Source organism: Camelus dromedarius, chromosome 8 (assembly GCF_036321535.1).
Source record: "Camelus dromedarius isolate mCamDro1 chromosome 8, mCamDro1.pat, whole genome shotgun sequence".
In the NCBI taxonomy this organism is placed as follows: Eukaryota; Metazoa; Chordata; class Mammalia; order Artiodactyla; family Camelidae; genus Camelus; species Camelus dromedarius.
Genome location: NC_087443.1, coordinates 68,322,763 through 68,334,977, shown reverse-complemented (window position 1 = coordinate 68,334,977; position 12,215 = coordinate 68,322,763). Strand labels below are relative to the sequence as shown.

The 12,215-nt window shown below is 47.3% G+C and overlaps 1 protein-coding gene across 1 annotated transcript in view; it reads right to left on the bottom strand.

Annotated features, from left to right (window-relative positions):
* HABP2 (hyaluronan binding protein 2) overlaps positions 1-12,215 on the bottom strand; it is a 34,304-nt gene that overhangs the window by 18,079 nt on the left and 4,010 nt on the right. The window contains exon 2 of the mRNA XM_010983224.3: positions 3,846-3,882. Within this exon, the coding sequence (XP_010981526.1) occupies positions 3,846-3,882 (37 nt within the window). The remainder of the gene's footprint in view (positions 1-3,845; positions 3,883-12,215) is intronic.

Here is a 12,215-nt window from a genome sequence, read left to right as displayed (position 1 = left end):
CTATTATCAGTTAAGTTTAGGAGGAGTCAAAGTTTTAGGTGGATCTTCAACTGCACGGGGGGAATCAGCTTCCCTAATCCTTGCATTGTTCAAGGTTCAACTGTATCATGTAGTGATAACAAACGGACACATACGGCTTGATTAACATTTAGTTGCCAGTGGGATACAAATTTCAGTTATTAGAATTCCTCAGTGGGCCAGGTGGCTGCAGAATTTTAGGTTTCACGGCTAGATCTCAGAGGGTACCTCCTTCTTGTATTTCGTATTCAACTTGGTCTACCGGATTTGTTTCCTTCAACTAGATATTTGGTTTCTTCAAATGAAGGGCCAGGTCTATCCCTCTTTCTACCCAGCAGTGCCCAGCCCAGAGCCCTATATGCAGTTAATCTGTGTGTTTGACAGATGATGCTTTCTCTCTGTGGCCAAGCCTCCCTTCCTTCTGATGGCCAGCAGAGTGGGCTCATAGCTCTGCCAGCAGACAGTGTCTGCTTGGAGCAGAGTGAACAGGGCAACTGAGGGGACAAACCACGTGAGATTTGGGTCTTAGGTATTTGGTGAAGAAAATGCCTGATGAGCTCTGTAGGAGGGTAGAAATTTGTCCCAGTTCTTTCCTGGGTAAGAGGCAGTGCATGCAGCCTGATGTGAAATTTGGTTCCATTGGTAGATTGTAGGAAAGGACTCCAGGTTCAAATACAGATTATTCGAGAGTTTCTCTAGGCTACAGAAAAGGAGAAAGCTTTGCGGGAGGAATGGAGCTGCTGTCAGAAGCATTTCATATCAGGTACAAAGAGAAACCCTTGTGGATTTGTCTAATTATCAGAGTCTGTTTTTAGGATTTATCAACAAGAATGGTAAGAGTATCCAGAGGTAATTCAAATAATTCTAATAATAAATTATTATATACTGAGTATTTTCTATGTATGGGACACTACACTAATTAAGTGTGGTTGCCCACAATCTTATTTAACTGTAAAAAAAACCCCTATGGCATGGGTATTATTATTCTTATTTTACAGAAAAGGAAAAGCTAAGGCAGAAGATGGAATCAGAATCCAGGTCTACCTAACTCCAAGTCTGCTTTGCCTTTTTACAAGCCCTGGGCCCTCTTGTGGGTTTGTGTTTCATGAAACTCCATGGGTTTTAGCTTCCAGGAAGAAACACGCGTTGGGAAATCATTTTTAGCATGTGCTCCAGCTCCCTTGACCAGGATCAACGTGGTCCACACCCGGGATCTCTTGGAAAAACTCAAGAGTTCCTGTGATGGGGAATTTGCAGCTGCTCTGGTTAAAGAGCTTGCCAGATGTGTGGAACAGAATGAAAATCCCTGGAATGCCGTCCCTGTTGGCACCATCCATCACTGTGGCACAGACGGTTTCTCCGAGGGCCTCCCCCACATCTCAGCCTTGTCGGCCTGCATTTAACGCATCCAATCCGGCTGACAGGGCAAGCCCAGCAGAGACCCTCGCTGGCAGGCGGCAGGACAGCTGATGGATGGGCTCAGCCTGTGTTGCAGGGCAGAGTCAAGCCAGCTTTGAAGAGGCATTTCCGCAGGCCTGTTGGCTGGCGTGTCACCTGCTTTGGGGAGATGGGCAGAGTCTGTGCTGTTTCATGGTCACCTCCTCTGCCACCCACTGGGGACTGTGGCCTGGGCCCCTCCTGCTCCAGCCAGGCCCTCACCATGCCCTGTCTCCAGCAAGACCAACTAAAGAAGCAGTTTGCCTGTGGACAAGAGCACAGTGTTTCCCTGGCTACATTGTTGTCTAAAGCCTGCAGGGAATCTGACAAATTCCATCAAAGTGCAACCCTCAGGTGAAATTAAATCAGACACAAATAGGGGTGTTTTTAGACCCTAATCTGATCTTTGCAGAAAGGCCCCATCCACTACATCTCACCCTGCTCCACAGCTAGAAGCTGACAGAACACCTCCAGATGGATTTGGAAGCCAGGGGGGTCTGCTCACCAAACTATCAGAAACTACTGGCAGAGTTCTTATAAAGCCCAGAATCTCAGAATGTTAAATCTCACACTCTCCACTCCCTACTAAGTAGTTTTTTTAGCCTGTGCTTAAATACCACCAGTGATGGAGAACTCACTACCCTCCAAGAGCCCAAAAGCCCATTCAAATTTTTGGACCACTCTGATGGTGAGGAAGATTTTCCTGTTTGCAGATCAAATCTGACCCTGTAGTTTCCAGTTCATTTAGTTAAAGTTAAAAGCCTTACTGACACATAGACTGTATCCACTCCCTTTTCTGTGATCTCTGTTCAGTAGGGCCACTGAGTACAGTTGTTCATGTTGTTCACTGCATAATCCAGGGTGTCATAAACTCAGAGTCATTGTAGATGTCTTTTACAACTTTCTGGCAGGTAGTGGTAAAGTGTCTTGAGGTAAGTGCACCTCTTAATTTCCACAGAGTGCACCTCATGGACACAAGGTGGAGGATGCTTTTCAAATACTTGAAGAGAGTGAGGTCCCTTGAGTCTTCAATGCTCCTCTTGCTTCCTCTGTGTGACCCCACAGTTCTGCAGCTCTGTCTCTTGGGCACCTAGACCAAGGCAGCCCCTTCAGTGATGCCTGAGCAGTTTGTGCTGCAGCCTGGGGATGGGACAGCTCTTCCCATCTCTTGGCTTTGGACCCTCCCTGGATTTCAAGTGTGAATGCTGGTTTGAAGCCCCCTGAAACACGATTCTTCCAAGGAACTGAATGATACGTTATTGAATTTAACACTCTACTTTGGGGAAAGACACAGATCCTTTCTAAACCCTCCACACCATGCTCATGTATATTTCTATCCAATTCCACAAACATTGCCTGAGCACCCAGGGTGGACAAGGTCCAGGCATCACTTGCCTTGAGCTGGCACAAGTCTGTCTGCCCATTCTCTGGCTTTACTGCCAGAGAATATTGACTGTCAAGCTGAATTTGGCCCAGTGCTCACCATTTTTGCTCCAAAGAGACCCTTGATCCAAAGTTTAGACATGACTGCAACCTCCACTTGTTGTCTTCCTGGCTCTTGTCCTCTGCAGGTGACCAGCACAGGTCACTACCAGTGAGGGATGCTGTCCTCTGCCCCAGTGGAGTAGTGAGTAGGAGTTTCTCCCTTGGGTCTCAGAGCAGCAAAGGGAGACTCAGACCCAGAGACAGAGACCGAGATGGATAATGTGGCAGGAAGCAGCAGCTCTGCTCAGCCTGGGCACGGCTGACGGCAGCAGGCAGAGGAAACAGGACAGGGAGGAGGGGAGAGCTGGGTGGGTGTGTCTGCGACAGAAGAGCACCCAAGGAAACAAACCGGGCAGAGGGGACAACAGTGGGGATGCTGGTGGAGGGCCATCAGCAGTGGGGGGACCAGCCTGGGGGCTGCCTGCATCAGCAGTAAGGAGCTGGCTCTTCCCCAAAGTGGGTGGAGTGAGTATGGTGGCACAGGGCTGGCCGGCCTGGAGCCGTGGCTCAAGACAGCCTCACTTTGCCTTCACCTTTTTATCTCTTCTCAGCCACGAACGGGCTGTGTGACCTGGGGCAGGTTGCTTCGCCTCTCTGGGCCTCAGTTTCCTTCTCTGTCAGATGAAGGGGTTTAACTGCTTCAGCAGCTTTTCCCTTGGGGTCCTGAGACTGAGCAACAGGGGTGCCCACAGGTAACTCAAAAGTGTGTGAAGCATTGTCTGTGTGCATGGACACACAAATACCCAGGGGTGTGTTTCTCTGGGAAAATTCTCAAAGGGGTCCGTGACACTTCCAAACCATTGGAACCCTGAGGTCCTGCCCACACTCACATGTGCAGGCCCCCTTTCCTCCATCCCAGAACCAGCCCGTGAGGGGGGCAGCCCCAGGGTGGTCCGCACACTCACCTGGGTCCGGGTCTGTGAGCAAAGACATCAGGGAGAACTGAAAAACAGAATGACAGAGCGGAGCAAGGTTGAGTCCTCTGAGCTGGCTGGCGCCTTCCTGAGTTCCTAGGAGTTCAGTGGAGCCTTTCCCAGGATGGGGGTTGGGGCGGGGGGTTCAGATCCTGGGCACAGGGGCACTGGATTCATTCTGATGGCTGGAGAGTAGGGGGGAGGCGGTGGGACCTATTTGAAGATATCTTCATTCTTCCTGTGCTGACTGAGTGTCCAAAACATCTCCCTTTCTCCCCAGTTCTTAGAGTTCTAACCTACTGTCCTGCTGGAACCTGGCCGCCCAGGTACTGACCATCTTGTCAGTTACAGTGATCAGCACGTATAGCACAGCTCCTCTGCCAGGCTGTACGTTGTTGCATTTTAACTCTTATAACAACCCTATGAAGAAGCTTTTATTAGCCTGTTTACAGATGAGAAAATTAAGCTCAGAGATCTCGCAGTTGTGACAGGATTCTAGTCTAGGTGATTGTTCCTTAAGGTTGGAGATGGACAGATGCTTTAAAGTCTCCAATGATTCTATTTTTCTTGGAATAAAATACAAACACCTGCCATGACCTGTAAACCCCCTCCCATACCCTTCTGTCCTGCGGCTCCTTACTAAACTCCAGCCACATCTGGGTTCAAAATGGCAAGCTCCTCTCACCTTAGGACCTTTGCACTTGCTGTTCCCTCTGCCTAGAAAGCTCTCCCCTGTGACCATCACTAGGTCTCAGCTTAAATGTTATCTTCTCAAGGAGGGTCTTCTCTGCCTCCCCTGTCAGTATGATACCCCCCATTGTTTTGTCTCTGCACCCATTCATTTCCTCCATGGTCCCCATTATAGCGTGTAGTTTGATGAGTTAATAGGCATGCTATCTCTTGCACCAAGCTCGGTTCTCCAGAAAGTTGAGGCTCTTGCGTATTTCATCACTGATGCTTTTGCCCAATACTGAGCATAGTGCTTGGCACACGGCATGCCTCGAAATTTTTGCTGAAAAAATAATGATAGGAATAGTTTTTGTTGTTGTTGCTGTTGTTTTTTGTTTGTTTGTTTTAGAATGCAATCCTTACCAGAAAAAGGAATTTTTACTCCTTATTTTTACATTTGACTGTAGTTTGCTCTTAAGCCTTAATTTTATTATTTTTTGTATTTATATGTATTTTTTATTGAAGTATATTCAGTTTACAATGTTGTGTCAATTTCTGGTGTACAGCACAATGCTTCAGTCCTACATGAACATACATATAGTTGTGTTCATATTCTTTTTCACCATAAGTTACTACAAAATTTTGAATATAGTTCCCTGCACTATACAGTATAAAGTTGTTGATTATTTATTTTATATATAGTAGTTAGTATCTGCAAACCTCAAACTCCCAATTTATCCCTTCCCACTCCCTTCCCTCCTGGTACCCAGAAAGTTTTACTCATTTAATAACTGGAATATTTTCTTTTACTTAAATCAAGGGTCAGCAAACAAAGGCCCTTGGGCTGGACCCAGCAGTTGTGCTTTTGCCAATAAAGTTTTATTGGAACATAGCCACGCCTATATTGTCTAACTCTGCTTTTGTGTTGCAATGGCAGGGCAGTGGTGACAGAGACAGTGCAGTCCCAAATATTTCCTGTCTGGCACTTTATAAAGTTTGCTGCCCTCTGACTTAGAAAACAAGAGTTCTAGCCCCTGACAAGGTTCCCTTTGGGTCTCTGTGGCCGGAAATCTGCCATCAGTGTGATGTCTCTTCCTGGTGCCTAGTCTAGGCATTTTGGTATACTTCCTTCCTCTACCTCAGCAGAAGTTCTAATTTTCTGTTTTACTGTAGCCTTCCCAACAGTTTTGGGGTAAAACAGTAAAAAGAGAGAGTGCAACCTGACATGCTGTACCAAGGACACACCGTCAGCCTGCGGTGTTCTGGACAAAAGTGCATATCCTGAGAAACACAACAGATCCAAACCGTGGGCGTTCTACAGAACAACTAGCCTAGAGTGCAAAGTTGTCAATGTCGTAAAAGACAAAACCGATGAGAAAACTCTTCTGTATTAAATGCAACTAGAGAAACACAACTGAATGCAGGGTGAGATCCTTGATTGGATCCTAGATTTAAAAAAAAAGAAAGCCCTAAAGGACATCATTGGAACAATTGGGAAATTTGAATATAGACTTATGTTAAGAGAGTACTATTGTATTGATGTTGAATTTCTTGAGAGTGACAATGGTATTGTCCTTATTTGTAGGAAATGTCCTTATTCTAAGAAGATGCTGAAGTAGGGAGGGGGTGGTCTGCAATTTAGTTGTAAATGATTCAAACCAACCAACCAAGGAAACAAACAAACAAAACAAACATATACATGAGCGATCCTGACAGAAGGCAGTCGTGGCAAAATGTGTTGCATCTATCTGGATGAGCGATATTCAGTGTATCATTCTTTCCATTTTTCTGGAGTTTCGACAAATTATAAAATAAAAAGCTGGGGAGGTGACAGGCATGCAAAGAAAGGGAGCGGCCATTTGATGTCTGGATTATGTCTGTTCAAATGCATCAAAATTCCCCTGCCCTGTTTCTGCAGGAAATGGGATGAGGGGGTGGGGTTCTGTTTGGTGGGGGGTTGATAGTAGGGGAGGGGTTGGCAGAGGAAGGGCAGGTTCAGATCTCAAGGGTGTTCCTAGGACCAGGGTGCTTGAACGAGGAGCATCTGATGTCAACACCTCTGGGCTTGAGTGCCAGGCAGATGCCAGAGACAGGGCATGAGGGGACCCTGAGGCTAAATGTTACACCTCCTTCAGTCTCACCCTCATCACAGCCAATCAATTCCGCCTTGGTCCTAGTCCTTTGCCCTGCCTCACTTTCCCTCCACAGAGCTTGTCTGGGGGGCAGGGTCTGTCCCTCTCTATCTGACTTCTTCCAGCCCTCCAGGACCTGTGCCAAAGCCAGAGCCCCAAATCTTAGCTCTAAACCAGATTCTGAGGGACAGCCAGGTGCTGCGCTGCACATAGCCAGAAGGTGGCAGACGTGCCCTTCCCAGGAGTTAGAGCTGGAGCCAGAGCTGAATGTAGCTCAGAGGGAAACCAAACAAAAGAAAGCAGAACCTTCCCGGGCTAGGGGGCCCTTCAGATCCCGCGGGCTCTCAGGGAGTCTGGAGCAGCTGCCGCCCAGCTGTGCAGCCTGGGCTGCACGTCAGGGGGTCCCAGGGGTCCGAAGCAGGCCCACTCATTTTGTGAATCACCAGATCCACCCGCAGAAAAGAAGCTTTAGTGAAATGTGAACCCCAGGCTGGATATATGGGGGGCTCGTACGGGAAAGGCCAGGCCAATAGCCAGTTATTTGTGCCCTATATTTGGATCCTGAAACTAACCTGGGTGATGGAGAGGGGGTGGGGAGGATGGATAGACACAATACTTGCCTCTTTCATCCCATTATTCCATTCTGTTTTCCCACAGAGATAGGGAAATGATAAGAACTCCTGCTCCTGGGACTTGCAGGTCCATAAGGGATGATCATCAATGCCAAAGGAGGAGGAGGAAAGGACAACTATGATCTCCATTCACATTTATTAAGAGCTGACAGTCGCCAAAGACTGTGTTTTATGTGCATTTTGTCTCATTTATTGTACACTCCTTGATAACTGAGGTACTATAATTATGTCCATTTTAAAGGTGAGAAAATAAGTTTGCAGAGATTAAGTTGTGCAAAGTAACTCAGCTAGTAATGCTGGAACCAGGCTAGAATGGAGCCAGTCTTACACCGGAGGGAACCACAGCATACAAAACATGGTAGTGAAAGAATGGAGAAGGAAATGGGAGAGCTGCCTAACCCTATGAGAGGCAGCGTATTGAACTAGGTGAAGAGATAGGCCTCTGTTCTTGGAAAGCTTTGCAAAAGGCTTGTGCAAACTAGCCCAGGCCTGGCAGACACAGAGAAGCCCACTGGGCTCCAGGGACAGCTGGGAAAGGTACAAAAGTCAGCGGGAGCCTCAGCCAGGCCAGTGTGGCAAACACATCTTAGCAAACATCTCCACACAGTTCGAAAGGCACACAAACCACTGCCTGCTTAGTCCACCATGGTTAATTCCTATTCTCAATGGGGATAAAATAACACGTGGTCACAACTGCCGCAGCTTCTCTTAAGGAGCTGGAAATAGCGCTTCTTGCATGTGGAAATATAAATGCTTTGCAACAGATTCGGAGAGACTCCTCTGGAGCCAACTTTGGGTCCATCTGCTCCACAACTGGGCTGTCACAGTGGGTCCGAGGCTCAGGACGCTGGCCTTCCCCAGTTGGGAGCAAACCCTTAGCAATGCTAATCTCCCCGCAAGTTACCAGGGAGCATGCCTTATGATCTCATGTCTGCTAGGCTGAGGTTGGCTAGTGGGAAAGGCAGGGCGGGGCACAGAGAGAGGGCGCCTGCGTCTGAGACTTACTGATTTACAAGGTAATCTCCTTGGTGTGCGGGGCATTGCCCTCTAATCTTTATCTGCACTATCTTTAATCTAGTGATTGCTTCACCTCAGCTTCTTCCCCTACTTTTCACAATTCTAAACCTTCTAGAAAACAAACAAACAAACAAAAAGGCAGAGGCTAAAAGTCTGCATTGATGGGTTCCAGGAATTAACTGATGGAAAATGTTCTGAGGATTGGGAAATAGCCGGGGGAGAGGTGGGGCAAGACCTGGACTTTGGGGCCAGAAGCTTGACTCAGAGTGAACAAATAGCAGAAAAGTCTTTCACCTGGTAGGTAAGAGACTGGGATTCAAGTTTCAAATCCTACTCGTCTCTTTCTCTGTGAATGCTCTACCATGACTTGGTGGTAGACCAGATGTCACTGTACACCAGGGAGGACAGCATTGCTCCTAAAGACAGCTGGGGAGGAGAGACCTCTGCACCATGGGCAAGCGAAGCTCCAGCTGCTGGACTGGAAGACGGGCCATGGACAAGAGTGCACAGCTCAGAAAGGCCAGTCCCTGCTGCTGGACAAAGAGCTCAAGGTTAGGGTGAGAAGTAGAGGTGACAGAGGACGGGGCTGCCAGTATCCCAGTCACCAGCCCAACTGCTACCTCGTACCATCCTCCTGCTCTGGCCCTGCTGCGAACATAAGCTATGTCATGAGATGAATAGTTATGCAAAGCCACTCGGTCTTTTTTGGAACAAAAATTGCAAAATACATACCACATAATACTGTTCATTTTAGCCATTTTTAAGTATACCATTCAGTGGCATTAATTACATTCACAATGTTATATAACCATCACCATGATCTATATCCAAAACTTCATCATCTCCAACATAAACTCTGTACCCATTAAATAATAACTCTCTCTTCCTTCCTCTTCCAAGCCCGAGTAACCCCTATTCTGCTTTGTCTCTACAAATTTGCCTGTTCTAGGTGCTTCATATAAGTGGGATCATACAACATGTGTCCCTCTGTGATTGGATTTATTTCACTATGCTTAATGTTTCCAAGGTTCATCCATGTTGTTGCATATATCAAAATTCCATTCCTTTTTATGGCTAAATAATATTCCGCTGTATATCACAATTTGTTTATCCATTCATCTGTTGATGGACACAGGTTGTTTATATCATTTGGCTATATGGATAACACTGCTGTGAACATTGGTGTACAAATACCTGTTTGAGTCCCTGATTTTCATCCTTTTGGGTAGATGCCCAGGTGTGGAATTGCTGGGTCATACGGTAACTCTAGGCACACTTTTTGAGAATCCACCCTACTCTTTCCCACAGTAGCTGCACCATTTTACATTCCCACCAGCAATAAATGAGGGTTCTGATTTCTCCACATCCTCACCAATACTTATTGTTTTCCATTTTTTTAAAGTTCTAGCCATCCTAATTGGCGTGAAGTGGCATCACTTGGTCCTTTGTAGTCAAAAGGAATCTTGTCCTTGCTTTTTTGGCACACAAGCCATGCAACGCTGTCCCGGGATTGGCAGCCTCGCTGTGGCTTGGCTTTAATCTGAGGCTCAGGGCAAGGAGGGAGAGCTCTCACAGGGACATTTAGAGGCCAAAGGAGAAGGCATGGGCCAGCGGGCCCTGTGGGTGGTTTCCTTCTGGGGAGCCTGGGAGCCGCTGTGCACAGGACCACAGTGATGGCCAGGGGGCGCTGTGAAGAGGAGCTGGCCTAGACCCTTTACGCGCAGAGGAGGGTGCTCAGGCCCAGCAGGGTGACACGAGCAGATTGGGGCAGGGGGCACACCAGGCCAGATCTCCTCACTCTGGCCAGTGACCTGTGTCCGGCTCAGAGCCATCTGTGCAGATCTCTGCCCAGTTAATTACTGAGAGCTGGACTGCAGCTACATGAGGCCAGCAAAGATGGGCCAGGGCAGAGAGAAGGGTCCCCTTTGCAGACCCTGAGAATTGCCATTTTAAAAAACTGAAGTCTAGTTAATTAACAATGTTGTGTTAGTTTCAGGGGTACAGCAAAGTGATTCAGTCATACATACACATACACATCTTTTTCAGATTCTTTTCCATTATAGGTTATTATAAGATATTGAATATAGTTCCCTGTGCCACACAGTAGGTCCTTGTTGTGTATCTATTTTATATAGAGAATTTCCATTTTTATCTGGAGAGCTTTAGATAAAAGTTCAGATCCCTGGACACCCCCTGTAGAGGTTGTGCTTCCAGAGGTCTGGAGTGGGCCCAGACATGCATTTTCAACCCTCACCCAGGTGGCTCTGCCCTTGGCCACACTTTGATTTGGTCTCTCTTAGGTGAGGACTGCCTGGCCAAGGAGATTGGTGAGCCTAGATTTGCTCCTGTGCAAATTACTGAATCGCTCTGTGCCTCAGTCTCCCCAGTTATAAAAGTAAGAATTCGCTCACCCAACTCAATGTTTGGGTCAGGATTTGTCTACGCAGGGGGAGTACAGGATTTGCAATGGGTTACTCTTTGGGTAAGAACTTGTGAGAAATATCAGTACAAATGGGTCACCCCAGGGACCTGGGGAGAGGGGGCTGAAGGTTAGGGAGTGACATCATCCAGGGTAAGGAGGCTGGATAACAACAAACACTTGTTTCTGGATGTGATCATGCCCTTGGGAGCCCTTTGAAAAGGCAAATGAATGAACAAAACAAAAGAGCGGGTTGGGGTTGAGCCTGAGTCCCCCCCCACATGGATATAAGCCCCCAGATTCACCTCCTTGGCCAGTTGGCCTCAGCAAACAGCCCAGGGGTTCTCCGGAAAGTAACTTCCCACCGATGGGAACCAACTCCACCCCTGAAGCTGTCTCTACTTCTGTGTTATCTGCAGTGTGGGCCTTGAACCACTGCTGGTACCCAAGCTGATGTGGGCAGTGCCTGGCCAGGGAGCGACATCACATCCTAACACCACGTGAAAAAGTCATTCCCTTCTGAGTTTTGCTGTCAGCTCTTTCAGTCCCGTCACAGAGGCAGACTGGGGCGCTGCCGCTAAGTCCCTGAAATCAACCTCTTGCCAATCTCCCCTTCTAACGAGGAGAACGCAGGCTTCAGCTCGGAGTGTTAGCATGACAGCTGCAGCCAGTTAGAATTCAATGGCATTGTTTCATTTTCTTTGATTTTTCCCGTTTACAGTAGTGATGGTTTCCTTTAAAAATTAATCTGTTTAGGTAGAGGAAAGATGAATCTGTTTAACAAAAGTACTAAGAATCCAGTTTGGGCTTTGGCAAAATTTCTGAAGATGGATTCATTTATGGCTAAAGTTTTGAAATCACTGAGCCAACTGGTTAGCCATCTAGCAAGACCCGATCCTTCTGGTGCTGGAGAGGAAAGCTTCAGAGATTGTTAAAAAAAGCCTCCAGGTAGGAGTGGCTTCTTCTCTTGCCTGAAGTCGGAGTCTGAGGCCACTGACCCTTTTGGAAAGCCTCACTTGTTTTGGGGAAGTGTCTGGCATGGCAACCACAACCACAGTGGTTGTGAGCACGGAACAGGCATTGGACAGACCTAGTTTAAATCCCAGCTCCGTGACCGCCCAGGGCAGCCACTGAGGCAGATTACTTAACGTTTATAAAGCTTAGTTTCTTACCTGTAACCTGAGGATGACTGTGGTCTCTACCTCGTGGGACTATTGAGAAGCTTTAAATGAGATAATAACCATAAAGTACACAATAGCTGACACTTGGTAAAGTCCTAATAAACTTACTAAACCCTCGCTGCTATGATTGTAATTATGAGCCACTATTGTCAATGAGTTTGAGTTTTTTTTTCTCCCACAAACTGTGGAGTGATTGAGGAGAGCTTGCTCAGCACAGACTCTTCCTGGAATTTGTCTGTCGGGTCACAAGTACGTCACACCAACCCCCTCCCCCCATTTTTCCTGGGATCTTTGCCAAGTCCTAAGCCAGG